General features: G+C 38.5%; 1 protein-coding gene across 5 annotated transcripts in view; it reads right to left on the minus strand.

Annotated features, from left to right (window-relative positions):
• Positions 1-15,792, minus strand: part of MAPRE2 (microtubule associated protein RP/EB family member 2) — a 136,155-nt gene that overhangs the window by 16,313 nt on the left and 104,050 nt on the right. For all 5 annotated transcript variants that reach the window (XM_023531682.1, XM_023531670.1, XM_011361711.2 and 2 more), the window contains one exon: positions 13,276-13,489. In XM_023531682.1, the coding sequence (XP_023387450.1) occupies positions 13,276-13,489 (214 nt within the window). The remainder of the gene's footprint in view (positions 1-13,275; positions 13,490-15,792) is intronic.

Below are 15,792 nucleotides of genomic sequence, written 5' to 3' on the forward strand. Positions count from 1 at the left end.
TTCTTCACTCAGACCCATAGGACTTCCAGGGGCCACATGCAGCCCAAGGCCACTCGGAGAGACAGGGTCAGGAACATTAAGTTCTCTTGGTAGGAGTCCAGCACAGATGCAAGGAGCAAGATCTACACCAGACGCGTGGCGGGGGGTGTCACCCTGGCTCAGAAGGCTCATTCCTCCCAGAAGCCAACATCTCTTGCAACAACTCCATAGCTACAACTTCCAGGATCTCCACGAGGGACAAGCCAGTTGCAGGAGTAACCCTTACCTCTTCAAAGCCTTGCTGAGAAAGATCTGAGCAAACACCTGAGGGAGGTGAGGAAGCTGGCCTTCTGGACAGCAAGAGCAGAGTATTCCAAGCAGGGGAGAGGCCTAGTGCCAGTGCGAAGGCCCTGCCTTGCCTGTTCGGGAATCAGGCCGGAGGCTGGGCAGAGCAAGCATGGGCACTGCAGAAGGACAGAAGGTTTGGGAGGTACTGGAGGAGGCAGGTCAAGTCGGACCACACAGGCTACTGTCAGGAAGTTGGCTTTCATTCTGAGGGAAACAGGAAATTGAGCAGAGGAGTGACAGGACCTGACTTCGGTTTTAAAAGGCTCACTCTGTTGCTGTGCGCAGAACAGACTGTAGGGAGGGTGAGGACAGATGCGCAACGGCCAGTTGGGAAGCTATTGCAGTTATTCCCCTGGGGATAAGTAGTGCATACTGAAGATGAGTTCTGTTTTGTTGTTGGCAAAGCATATGCAATGCTATAGTTTAGAAAACCCTATTGTATACCCTACAGAGCAGGCACCAAAAGTCCAGCCATTCTACACAAGCTACATTTTGTAACATTAACAGCAACAAAGACATTCTGTCATCCATAGCATCAGTTACTGATCCTAAGGAGAGTGCTGAAGGAAAAGCAGGCAGTGACAAGAGCGATGAGTCAGCTGGTGTCCCACCCAATCGACTGCTCAAGGGTTATAACACAGTATGATAACTGCTCTGCCCGGGAGGGCAAGGCAGTGAGCTACGCTGGAAGTCAGGGGCCTAGCGAGGGTGCAGCTGCTGCTGCACTGAGAGCTAGTGGTGCCTGAGGGCGCCCCTTCCTGACCAGCGTCACAAAGCCTGCCCCTGCCGTGGGCACGGGGGCCTGACTCCACTGAGCACGGCCAGCCAGTGTGAGCGTTCACAGACTGAGTTACTTCTGCCCTGGTTACTGTCCCTGCTAGAGATGATGTGCGTATTTTTAGCCATCATGTGATTCTCCAGTATTTTCCAAGCTCTGCTTGAGTCACTCTGGTTTCAGAGAATTTTTCTTACGGGGAAAAAAAATGCAGGAAAGAACTCTTCAGCTTTAAATGGCTCAAGTATTAAAAATTCTAACTTTTAAATAGTTATTTGAACATGGTATATATATCTTTCAATAAACTTCTGACTTTTCATATGTCCCATGTCTTGTTAGAAAATTAAGTGTGTCTGAAACATATTAGGTGCCGACTAATCACCACCTTAGTTCAAAATTCCTGTTTTTAAATTGTTCTCAGAGCAATTGTTCTCTCTAGGAATGGTGAGGATCCCCCACCCCCATGGAAACGATACGCACCAGCAGAATCCCAACAATAATTCAGGTGTGTACCCCCTTGTCTGTTTACTGTAGCAATGAAGAAAGCTGGTGGTTGAATGAACCCAACAAACTGAGCCAGCCCAATGATAATAAAGACAGGGAGATATAACCACGACAGTGGCAATAGTGGGTGCCACTCCTAGCATAAGCAGTCATTCAGGCAAAGAGCTGATAAGCTTTGATGGCCATTTTGGGGGAACACAAGTACTTAATTACTTTACGATGTTCAGTCAAAGTCCCTATTGACTTACCACTGGCAAGCCTAGTGCTTTAGGTTGTTTTTCTGATGGTGTAAGTCTGTTGTCTCCCATTAACACTATCTTACCCAGACTCCCCTGCAAAGAGAGACCTGGTCTGAGGCCACAGAGCAGTTTGGACCTCAGGCAAGTGAGAACCAGAGCAAAGCTCCACTGGAATCATCCACTCTACCCTACTCGAATTGGCGCCTGCTTCAGAGTTCTCTGCTTCCACCAACCAACCACCAAGCCAGAAATTTGTTTATTAATCATTTATCCTAAGCTTCCACTCTCCTTTACTTCTCATATCCAATCATCATCATGTTCTGTTGATTGTATCTCCTTAAAGTCTCTAAAATCCCACATGGCCACGATCTTTGTTTAGGCCACCCTCCTCTCCCACATGGTTTGCTGCAACAGCTTCTTAGCTAGTCCTCTGGATTATAACTGTACCCCTTGCATGTGTTCAGTGCACCAGAGAACAGACCTGTGCTTAACACCTTTCAATGACTTCCTGTAGTCCCTCCATTTTAAAGTGTCAACCTCTGTGACTGACAGATCCAATGTGTCCCCACACACATATAATGATCTCTACCTCCTGGTGCTCCCATATTTGTGTGGTCCCCTCCCCAAGTGTGTGGGTGGGATCTGTGACTTGCTTTCAACCAACAGAATATGACAAAGGTGATGGGATGGCACATCTATAATTACGGTACTATAAATATAACTGTTTTGCTTGGCCTTGAAGAAGCTCCCATGTAGTAAGCGCCCATGCTGGAAAAATGCACATAGCAAGGAACTGCAGGCAGCCTCTAGAAACAGAGAGCAGCTGCCAGTAAGAAACGGAAGCCTCAATCCTGCAGCCTCAAGAAAACTGCCAACAACCCAAGGAAGCTTTCCCTAGGTGAGCCCCTGATTAGACCACAGCTCCAGCAGATACCTGGATTGCATCCCAGTGAGAAAATAGCTAAGCTGTGCCTGGACTTTAGAAGCTGTCGACAATACATCTGTGATGTTTTTAAGCTGCTAAATTTGTAGTAATTGTTTTTGCAGCAACAGAACATGAATACAACCTCTTAACCCGTTATACGAGGGCCCTGCTCACCTCTGCAGCCTCTCTCACCATTGTTCATACAGAACAAAATGCACTCCACTGAACACAGCACATTCTCTCCCGACTTCAGCACTCTGTTCTCTCTTCTTGCAGTGCTCTTTTCCGTACCCTTTGCCTGGCTAACTTCTCCTCATTCTTTATGTCTTGGTCAAACCTCATTTTTTCCCAAGAAACCTTTCTAGAATACACAAGACCAACTCAGGTGGTCTTCCTACGCACTCGGACAGCCCTCACCTCACTTTACTGTTATTGTCTAATTTATTTTTGGGTTTCCTCACTAGGCTGTAACTTCTCTGAATCACCATGTTTCTATAAAACCTGACTGTGCCTTAAAAACATTTACTGAAAGACTAAATGAATGAGAATTCAAGTAAAGCTCTCACAAAAAGGGTAAGGAATCTAATAAATAGGAATTATTTAAGAAATACTTTCTGAGCTCCTGTAGTGCGCCATGCTATTTTCTAAGCTACAGTATAAGCGGCTCCTCAGGTGATGGAGATGATTGGTTAGAACTTTAAAAATGGCCATGTGTTGGCTAAAGTACTACATTTCCCTCGATCCAAATGGACACCACGGTGATTCAATTTAAATAAATTCAATAAATACTAAACAGGAAACGTCTATGTATCAGACAATGGGGAAACAATGACTGAACAAGACAGAATTGGTTGATAGTTCAGTTCGCCCAATTCATAGGGAGTCTAGACAATTCTTCAAGTGAAAACTTTTCTATTCCCACCCAGCATACCAAGTGACAAGAAAGTCACTAATAATAAAGAAAAATAGGTTCACTGGTGATCTGTGATATTCTGCTTATGGAAACAGAATACATGCTAAGTCACTGCCTTTTGAGGCTTGACAAGTTTTATTGTGAGGCTGAGAAGCCAAACACCAAATTATTGTACCTATGGAAAGAGAAAAAAATCTTTCATCAGAACAACACGTGGGATTCAGCTAATTAATATTTCAATATATAAAAGAATGACTCAGTGCTGGTTATGAAAGGACCCAATACTGTTTAAACAAGGGCAAGAATGGCTTGCTTCCCAGGTGCAGGTGGGACAACAGTGAAGGCCACCGACCCTCTTCCGCAAAGTCCTGTGTGAGGGGACAGAGTAAGGCATGCTTAAATACGTGCCAGTTTTGTCAGAGGGGCTTATTCTTCACTTTGAAATTACCCAGACCATCTACTCAGAGAATTATTTTAGTTGAAGGATTAGGAAATTGGAGATTAGTAACCCTGCTAACCTAGGGCTCGGTATTCTGGGCTTTATACACATTTCGGCTCTGGAGCTGATAAGAGGCCTGGTACCAGTGGCTTTCTTTACAGTTCCTGCATTTATGAATGTGGATAAAACAAAGTACCTCTCACCCGAGAGCCTGCTGCAAGGATGAATGGGAATGTTTTTGAACTCTTAAAAATTATTACTATTAAAAAAATAAATAAATGCTATCCAAATAGAACAGCATGTGTTCTGTTTTAAGCCTTTATACACTGCAGAGCCTTTTATGTCCTCTATACACTATGCAATTTGAATTTTGTTTGTGAAAGTTTACTGTGGTTCAGTATAGTGTGGGGAGGAGATAAGAACGTAAAACAAGACCATTTCCGTGATATTTGAGAGAGGCAATCTAATACAACGGTTAAGAGTAGAGTTCGAAAGAGTATGAACTCTGGAATCACAGGTCAAGCTTCAAATCTTGTGTCCCCTACTTCTAAGGTGTGACCCTGGCAAGTTACTGAACCTCTTTGTGCCTCGGTTTCCTCAACTCTAAAATAGGGGTAATGATACTATCTACCATTTAGGACTGCTGTGAGGCTAAACTGCAGTAGTACATATTAGTGCTCAGAACAATAGCTGGCACTTAGCATGTTCTCAGTTAATACTTGCTAACTCCCTCTATATTTGATGAGTCCTACATTTTAAATGTTTTCCTTAACGTTCATGAAAAATTCTATTCATACTAGATTTAAAGAGTTATACGGTCATAGCACCATAACAGTTTTTAGGTTTTGCTCTCTTAAGCTTTAAAAACATCCTCGTTTTAAAGAAAACTATGACATACTTCATTTTAAAAAGGCAAAATCATTAAAAATTAGAAATTGAATTAGTAAATAATTTGTCAAGGACGCTGTCTCAATAAGCAAATGAATGAAGATGGAAATGAAAAATGCAGGGCTCGTCCACAGACATCGCCAGCAGAGTCCTAGCTGAAGCCTCTGAATTCTCCATGACTCGTTGCTCCTGTCTGTGCCCAATATTCCAGACTCATAGATATTCAGCATCCTGGGAAGGCGGAGCACTTCTCATATTTCATGCTGTGGTTTTTTTTTATTATTAAAAGTAGAGACATGCAGCTTTAATTATTCTTTAAGGAGAAAACTATCCCAATATCTAGCAATGTATCCTATATGTCTTACATATGGTAGATGTGTAACCGGAGGAACAAAACCACTGACATCCCTCTCCTTCCAGGAAGCAGGGGATGTCCTCTAAGAATTTAATTGGGCCATTGTAGGTAGTTTTCTCCATTTTTTGCAGTTCTAAATGTAGCTAAGAGAGCAGCCATTAACTGGTGTATGCACCTTAGCAATGAGGTGATTTCTTAATAAAAACAGGCCAAAGGGATGCAATGTGGATATAGGGCAGGAATTGGGTAAAAGATACATACCACTGTTCACATAATAATGAGAAGTGCTAACATCTATTTGAAAAGAAGTCTTACTAACTCTGGGACTGATAAGAAAAATGTATCTCTTTCTGGTTTTGAGTTGATACTGCATGATCTCTTAAAATTAACGTTTGGTCCTTGAAGAACTAAGTAGGTATGAGGATAGTGCAGGATGTGGTTAGGTGGCTGGGGACTGTGAAATAGCAGTATCAAGCAGGTACACACTGGGAAGTTGTGAGAATAAATAGGCATGACTCATCTTGATAGGGCGACCATGAAGGGACAAGGGTGCCTGTGCCTACCCAACAGGGCTCTAGGAAGTCAGATGACATTATGGACTATACTATTCTAAAGAGAAGATATGGGAAAATGCATTTCTTAGAATAATGACTTTGGCGTGAGACCAATATTTGTGTTTAAAGAGTAGAGTTTCTTGAAAAGCGAATGAAAACTTGCATCTTGACAATAACAAGGAAAAGGAAGTCCTGAATAAAGACACAGGCCTGCAGCCAAGATTAGGGCCCCTTGAGTGGAATTTAACTTCTTTCATACTTTTTACTTGGACCCTAATTGAGTTAAGTGCCTGTTAAATCATAAACGTCAACACTCTTATGAGCAATATAACAAAATCCAGTCTCCACAACATGACATCACAATGTCTGGGATACAATCCAAAATTACTCAACATATGAAGCGCCAAGAAAAAGTGATATACTCTCAAAGGAAAAGATAATCAACAGATGACAACTGTGAGATGGTCAGAATGGTAGAATTAGCAGACAATTTTAAAGCAGCTATCATAACTATGTTCAGTGAAGTAAAGTATGCTCATAATAAATGAAAAGTCTGGCAATCTCAGCAGAGAAAAAAATGGAAATTTTATAACTGAAAAAAATGCAATAGTTGAAGTTTTAAAAAAAAGCTCAATAGTAGCATGGAGATGATGGAGGAAAAAGAAGGTAAACTTGAAGATATATTAATAGATATATTAATCTAAAGAAGAGAGAGAATACTGGAAAAGTACCTCAGGGGATTATGAGATAATTTCAAAAGCTCTAACATATGGATAAATGGAGTCCCAGAAGGATAAAATAGAGAGAATGGAGGTGAAGAAATATTTGAAAAGATAATGGCTGAAAACCTCCTAAATATGGTAAGAGACATAAACTACAGATTTAAGAAGTTTAATAAACTCCAACACAAGATAAATTTGAAGAGAACCATGATTAGGCATATCATAGCCACTCTACTGAAAACCAAAGATAAAGAGGGAACCTTGACTGCTCCCAGAGAAAAACAATATATTACATACAGGGGAAGAATGGTTAGAATGAACACACACTTCTTATTTTTGGAGGCCACAGACAGTGGAATAACATTTTCAAAGTGCTTAAAGAAAGAAAGAAAAGATCAGCTTGAATTCTTAATCTGGGGAAATATTCTTTAAGAATGAAGGTGAAATAAAGACATTTACAGAAAAAAAAACCCTCAAAGAATTTGTTGCCATTGAACCTGCTCTACAAGAAATGCTAAACAATATTCTTCAGTTTGAAGACAAATGAAGCCAGCAGGGAACTCAGGTGTTCAGGAATGAATAAAGAACACTGGAAATGATAAAAATATGAAAAACCATTTTTTCTCTTACTTTCTGTAAAAAATACCTATGACTGTTTAAAGCAGCACTGCCTAATAGAAACATAATGTAAACCATGGAATTTAAAATTTTCTAGTAGCGACATGAAAAATTTTTTTAAAAAGACATTAACTTTAATATATGCAAAATATACACAAAGCATATTTTCTACATAAAATCAATATAAAAATTATTAATGTTTTATGTTCTTTTTTCACACTAAGTCTTCTAAAGTCAACATACATTATATATACAGCACATTTCAATGTAGAATAAGCACATTTCAAGTGCTCGAGAGCCATTGTATTGGACAGTATCAGTTTAAAATAAAAGTTTTAACATTTTCTTGTGGAGTTTATAATTTATGTAGATGTAATACATATGCCAACTATAACAAAGGATGGGGGAATGGCTGCCAGGGTCCTACATTTTATACGAAGCAATATGTTAATTCTAAGTACACTGTGAAAAGTTAAAAAATATATTGTAATCCTTGCAGCAACCACTAAAAAAATTAATGCAAAGAGGTATAGTTAAAAAGGCAACAGATAAATTAACATGGAATGCTAAAAATATTTTTAAATTCAAAAGACAACAGGAAAGGAAAAACAGAAACAAAAAGAAGGGATAAGCAGAAGACAAATGATAATATGGTAGATCTAAATCCAATCAAATCAATAATTATGCTAAGTTGTAATGGACTAGATACTCCAATGTTCAGAGATTATCAGAATGAATAAAAATGCAAGACTCAATTATATGCTGTGTATAAGAGACATACTTGAAATATAAAGACAAAGATAGGTGAAAATTTAACCTATCATGGAAAAGATATGCCAGGCAAACAGTGAGCATAAGAAAGCTGGAGTGGCTATATTAAATCAGATAAAATAAACTTCAAGACAAAGAGTATTATCAATGATAAAGAGAAATACATCATCAAATACAAAGGTCATTTCATCAAGATGACATAATAATTACAAATACATATAAACCTAATAACAGAGCCCTAAATACAGGAAATGAAAATTGAGAGAATTACGGGAGAAACAGACAATTCCACAATCAATGCTAATACCCTTTTCGTAGCAACTGTCAGAACTAAACAACAAAAAAATTAGTAAAAACATAGAGGACATGAATGACACTATCCATTACCTAGATCTAATTGAAATTTCTAAAACACTATACAACCAACAACTGCAGAATACAAATTATTTTCAAGAACATGTAGTACATTGACCAAGATAGACCATATTCTGGGTCATAAAAATCAAGATCAGAACAAGGATAAAAACCACTATAAACTGCAACACTTCACTGCCTCTCCTAAGAAACAAAACAATCGTTTTTGGGGAAGTAAAAGAAACACTTCTCTCCCCATAGTAGGTGACAAGCGATACTTACTTTAATTACAGGTGCTCAACAAATGTGCACACTGCTCAACAAATAAATCAATAAACAGTCACTTCATTAAGATTGTATGAACAGCCTCAGAGTACCTCAAATTAAAGATAATCGAGAGAGAGAGTATTCACACATTCAATACAGTTTTTGAAAAACACTGTTAGGATTATTTAAATTTACATTTAGGGATTTATGATTGTTCAAATACTTTATTATATTCCTTTGATTGCCTTTTTTATAATCATTTTTCTAGTATTTCTATTAATTTAATTTTAAATCTAGAACACTGAAGTCTCTAAGGAAAAGAGAACGCTTAGACTCAATTTCCATAGCAACTCTAAATTCATCACACTATATTTGTATATGGGAGTTTAATATAAATACATCAATATATGTGAATTCGTAATGTATCTAAGCTGTGGTTGCTATAGGAACTGCAACTTCAAATTTCCTTTAAGTTTAGTAAGTGCTCACACATAAAAAACGATCCCCACCAACGGCTATCTCGAATTGCAGATAGGGCTCATAGCAATAAATTTACAAACATCATGACTCATGATGATATATGCACTTAATAGATATCTATTATTATGAAAATGTGTATTATTAATACACACTCCTTGTTCGTAGATCAAAAGCAAATCAAGATACAATTCTTCAAAATGTAGAGAAGACTTGCCAGGCAGCCACCCACCCTTACGTGACAGCCTCTGCTTATGGTGAAGCCTGCACATTCTCACAAAAAAGGAATGCACCAAATATGTGGAGTGCATCCATTTTATTCACAAGCAAACAATTTTTTTTCTTGCCAGACAGTCCTTTCTTAATTATCAACATGTGGATAATCCATTCCATGGTCAGTTTTCCCACTCTAACATGGTCCCTTTGCCACAAGATGCTCTGGAGCTTCTACTTACTACTCCTAATGTATTATTGTCTGGACATGCAAGTTAATTTTAATATTAGTCTAAGGAAATATTTGGGAAGAGAAAAATCCACAGCAAAATGAATCCAGTATTCCAAAGCTAAAGTGAAAAAAACAATTAAAGACTATCTTGTTTCCTGTTTTCAATTATACCAGCCATTGCTTATTTCCACTAATGTAGATGAAGAAATAACCAAGCCTAGAGATGGGAACAGAAATTACCCCTGAATGCTACTGACCCGGCATCACTGTGAAATAATTGTGATATAGTGATGTGAACTTCCCAGACAGCTGACCCTCATCTCATCAAACACTTTCATTTCTCTTCAATTTTGGATGGACAAAGTCAGACTTGGTATGAAGAGGATGGCCTTGAATGCTTTCAGAGCAGAGGAAGGGAGGATCGTTTAGAGGGCGTAAGGAAGTTCATGGGGGAGATGATTATAATAGAAAATTAAACAGAAGCTTAAGAATTAGAAGGGAACTCGAGGATATTGATGAGCGCATGCTGGTGTCATACAGACTGTGAGGGCTACTGAGCAGCATGGAGCTATTAAATTCTGTAATAAAAGTCTCAGGCATTTGGGCTGTTTAGTAAGGTTTTGGTTAAGTTTTTTGGCTCTTCTTTTACTGATGCTTATACTTTCTATTGCTATCAGTGTACTCCTTGCTCCAAAATATAATGTACTTTATCCCCATGTTTGTTATAATTATGTTTAAATTAAGAAAAGCAAAGAGACTCTGGATAGTATCCTAGGAACTCTCACACGTAACGTATATGAATTTATAGCACAGGTTTTACAACACCTATTCTGACACTTAGAAGACATTCTGGCTTGCATTTTCTTGACTGTATTCCCAAGAGTTGGATATATATAACCTCTAGAAAAATGAGGTCTTACTGTACTTAAAGAAGCCTTTCTCCCATTATAACGTTTAAAACAATGTTCTGCATGCTTCGTATACTTGCTGTAATTTTTTCCACATTGTAGTTTGTCTACTCCACTAATGTCCAAGAGTTAGAACATATTTTTTATAAAAAGGTATGACTGGTTTGACTTCTGAAAATATCCTTTCTCCCTGATTAAGGCCAATTAGGTAAACATGGTCAAGGTACTGGAAACAAACATCTCAGGAATTACTACCTTCCGGAACATTAAAAACTAAATTTATTATCTGTTGACCTTACTGTGTTTTCTGAGCTTTGTCACCCGAGAGGTTTAAGATCTAGAAAAAATACGTTCCTCTTTCAGGTTCTTGGACATTCTTCCTATCAAAATGGCACAAATTTCTCCATGGCTTTTGTGAAAGACAGATGAGGGAACTCCTAGAAAACGAGGCCAAGGCAGCGTAATGACAGTTCTGTTTGAGGGAGTGGAAGGGTTGGTGCCAATTTAAGGACACATTATGATTGTGGAAGAAAAATATTCTGAGGCCTGTCCAATTTCACTATTAAAAACCTGAAAAAGTGGCAGCTGAGTTTTAAGCTGAATCTCTACATCATTAACAGCTATAGAAAAGGAATCTTAGGATGAGAAATACTAGACATCCTTGGTTTTCTCACTTTCTTGTCCTCCCACTCCCATCTGCCTGCCAAATCCCCAACTCTGGGGATTTTCTCTTTCCTAGCTCCTGGACTAATAAACGTTTCTAACAAAAGTTGAAGGCCAATTTGAATCATCATAAATTTTTGTTCCCCAAACTCCTTGTGGCTTAATTTTTACCCAACCTCTCTCCAGTGCTTCTGTTCTGAAAAGGTAAATATTCCCTCTCCTCTATACACCTCTTCCAATGCCATTATCCTCATTTTCCCCTTCCAGCTTCAGGGTCATGCACCACCAATTTCCCCACCTTTTTCCTATTATGTATTATTCCTTCTCCATGGACCTTTCTCTCATCTTACAAACCTACTTGTTGTGCTTTGTCCTAAAAGCAAACAAAAACAGATCAAGGACAATACCATTCTCCTTCCAATCTTACTTCCTAAAGCTACTGTTAGCTTTTTTCCAACATCAACAAAACGTTTTTATTTTTCTCAACGTTCCTGACACGTATGGTGAAGGAGGAATCTATTATTACCAAATCACTTTCACACTTGTCATGTCATGTCCTTGTTAAGTCACTGCAATATAGGTGTATACACTCCGCATTTTAACAGACCAATTCTCTGAAGGATTATTAATCACCTCCTAGGAGTCAGATTTCTTTGGCCTATTTTCAAGCCTCATTCTATTTGATCTCTACATAATTAATATTCAGCACCGTTGGTGATTCCTCGCTCTAGAAGTTTCCTACTGTTTGTTCTCTGATGCTGAGCTTTCCTGGTTTTTCCCTGATGTTCATTTTTTTCTCTGCTTCCTCTTTGTCCTCTTGCTCCTTAATTGTATATGTTCTCAAAGATCTGTACTTAGTTCATTTTACATAAGTTCATTCACACTATGGCTTCAAAGTTGGATTTTTATGCTGTCTCCGTTTCCTTCCTCCAATTCCTCAACCCACTCCTGATCCCATCATTCCAGTGAGTGACCCCCAGAATGAGGACTCCAACAGACTCTCCCAGTCCTCCTTTTACTTGACTCCTTGGCAGATTTAGATGCCGTTGACCATTCTGCTCCCTTCCGCTTCCCTGACATGTCATTCCCTCATTTTCTTCCATCTTTCTGGCATCTTCCTTGCTCCTATGTAAGCCCTGCCTTTTCTACCCAAATATTAGTGTTCAGAGTTCCTCCAGGCCCTCTCTCTCCCCTTCTCGCTCAGGACTCATTTCCAGCTTCAATTACATGGGTATATGGAAGACCCACAATGTCTACTTCTAGCTTACATTTCTTTGAATTCTGAACATGTGCGTGCATTGTTTAATATTAGTATTGTCATAACCATTTCTATCCATTCTGATTGGAGGTTGGGCATAAATAAGGAATTTGTATTATTTACAAATTAAGGTTGCTGATTTAACAAGTGTGAACACTGGTTTTCGGGATAGAAACAAATGGATTCTGAGGATTTCATTTTTTTAACTGTCCAGTACCACAACTGCTATTTATAATAGTGACCTTAATTTTATAAGAACACATTCTATTTGGTAAAGTCTGTTTTTTGTTTTATGGCAAAGATGTTCATAGTATATTTTAGAAAGGTTTTTATCTACAAAAGTTTAGACAACTCTAAAGTTCTAGGTATTTATCCTCTATGACTTCACTTTTGGACAAAGCTGAATAAATGAAGTCTTACTGAATATCATCACATAAAAATTGGCACTGCCTCTTGTAAGAGAGATAATATAGATTTCATGAATTTCCTTCAAAGGTTTATAGATGATGATCCACACGTAAATGCATTCTTTACTGCCATCAATTAAGCAGTAAGAATATTTTAGTCGAAATCTAAACATACTTTAAATTTCTCAGAAAAAAAAATACAAGGAAAATGAAATATACCCTTGAAGTATTATTTTAACATATAGCTTCAGTGATTTAAAGTGAATAGCTCTGTTTTTTTAAATAGTTAAATCATGATTGTTAGACTTATTATAGAAAGGTCATTGCTAGGAAGATAAATGTGGTCAAACAATAAAAATCATCCAGAGGCATTAAAATGCTGACTGCTGGGAAGAATCGATTAAGCACAGGAAGGCCTGAGTCATTTTCTGAAATGAAAGTGACTCTGATTTCACTGTTACAATACCTGCTGTGGGGGAGTTTGCATGGTGCGACTTTTTTGGCAGGTTGAAGATCTGTTCGCCGGGGTCAGGGGGAGGGATTGCATCTTGCCCTTGTCGTGCTTCTACAGGATCATACTCCTTCCCGTCGTAGTTAGCATCATAGAACTTCTTAAACCACTGAATAAAATCCAGGTTGTCCTGGAAACGCCCTTTCACTAGCTTCTCCACTGGAATTACCTGCAATATAAAGTTGCCTTGTGAGTCACAAACCTCAGGTTTGTTTGGATTTAATACAACTGAAGTGTTCTCTAAATATAACTATTTCCTGCATGTCTGCAATTCATGACTACTGGTCTCTCCCCCAGCTTCTCAGCCAGCTGTATTCTAGAATTCATATAATTTTTCATCATATTAAATAAGAATGAAAATGTAGCTGGTTCTTTTAAAATATTTGATACTTCTGAACAAACCAGACAAAACAAGGAATACCCTTAGCTGTCAACAGAGGGCTGAACCTCTCTATAGTATGTTTATTACCAAAGCATCTTCCCAAAAAACATGGGCCTGGGTTGTCTGTTTCAAGATTGCTGGGTTTTTCTTATAAGTGTTTCTTATATAAGTGTTCTGGTAACACTTGCTACCAGAAAGTGAGAATGAATAACTCAAATCAGTGAAAACATATACCAACCCAATGGTTCTTAGGAAACAAAATGAGCTTTCATAGAGCTTATTTACAATGTAGAGAGAAGAACCAAAACAACTAACCACAACACAGGGCCCAGTAACTCATGGGCTACACAGAAGCACAGCTAATGTGCTGTGGGCGGGGAGAGGAAGAGAAATGGAGGCTGATTAGGGGAGTCACGGAAGGCACTCTGGAGGAGGAGGTGCACAGCGTTCACCTCAACTTCTGAGATGAACCTCAGCTTTTTCTTTCGTATTGGCAACCTAAAGGGCCAATCAGTATTCCTTTTAGAAGTCTTACAGGACCCTTCGGAATTATGACAGAAAAAATATGTGGTGTGACTGCTTAGCTTTAATTTAGTGGGCAGCTATTTCTGAAGGAAAATGGAATGGTACCTAGCTACCCAAAGAGCACCATCACCAGATCCTTACCTCTTCATCTTTGGGTTGGAATGCTACGCGAAAGTGAGCCATGGGAGCTAACGTGAGGGAGTCAGATCACGTGTATGCGAGGTGTGTGTATGTGTGTATGAGCGTGAAATTCAGACAGAAACCCAGTGCTCAAAAACTGCAACTTCATTGTGTCATGATATAAATGGAAACTATAAATTAAATTTTCATCAAGGTGTTGCCACTTCACGCGCTATGTACCATTGATATCCTAAAATGGGTCATCGGGACCACTTAAAAAAAGTAGAAAGACCTCAAATATCAATGACAACTTGAAAGAAAAAAAGCAACCAAAGCATTTTAGGTTATCCACGAAAACACATTAGCAGTACATTTTCTAAAATGTTTTTTTATGCAGCTACAATTGAAACTAAGTCAAGTACGGAACAAAATAAAGAGAAGCAAACTTTTGGAGGAGACCACATCTTTCATGAAGACTCTGCCAGCAATGGAGACTGGGGTGCTGAAAACGTTTCTCCTCTTGCTCCTCCCGAACTTCAGGGAAGGCTGGCCAACCGAATTCCTTCCATATGTGCCCTTACCCGACTCTTCACTGTACTACTTAAATATTTTCACATCTTCTGATTTAATTTTGAATTCCTATCAAAATGAAAGTTCTAAGGGCATAAATTCAAAATGTGAGGTGGCAAGCAAGTCTTCGTACAGAAGCTTCCCACGTGCTGTCAGGCTGTGACAAACATGAACAGGGACCACTGTCTCTATCCAAAGACCTTTGGAGCATATTAAGCGAGAGAGGCCAACAAAGGTCATCAAGGCCAATCTCCCTCCACTACAAGAATTTTATCTGCAATATTCTTCACCATGGCTCATCCACTGTGTGTATGGATACTTCTGGAGAGATATGGAGCGCCCTAGTTTGTTATATAAGGGAAGTTCCATCAATAAACATATGAATGGGCGTTTCTTTTCAGTCCAGAAGCATGCATTGAGACATGAATGAAAAAGACATAAGTGAGGCTGCTAATAAGTAAGGAGAACCTGTGGAGCTCTGGTTTTGAAGTAGCTAATTGGAAAGTAACCACAGCAAAGGACATAAAGTTGAAAATAATTTGAGAGGTTATGATGTTAAATAGAATATATTTTGAAAAAAAAATTCTGAGAAAACAAGAAACCAAGAATTTAATAATATTTTGATAACATTTTGACTTAGGAAGATATTAATTGCATTAAAAATATATACAGCTTACCAAACTTTTTTTCTTTAACCTCTCTCTCTTAATAACCCAGGATTTATTTCCATAGCCTATTTATTGCTATTTATGCAAAGAAAAGTTTTCCGTTTCTCCCCTTCTGGTTTATTTTTTTCCCCTTATTCAAAATGTATTTCTTTCCAAACCTACTCCCTCCAAGAGATATATCCTAAAGAAATAATATGAATTAAATAT

This window comes from Pteropus vampyrus, unplaced genomic scaffold (genome assembly GCF_000151845.1).
Source record: "Pteropus vampyrus isolate Shadow unplaced genomic scaffold, Pvam_2.0 Scaffold3, whole genome shotgun sequence".
NCBI lineage: Eukaryota > Metazoa > Chordata > Mammalia > Chiroptera > Pteropodidae > Pteropus > Pteropus vampyrus.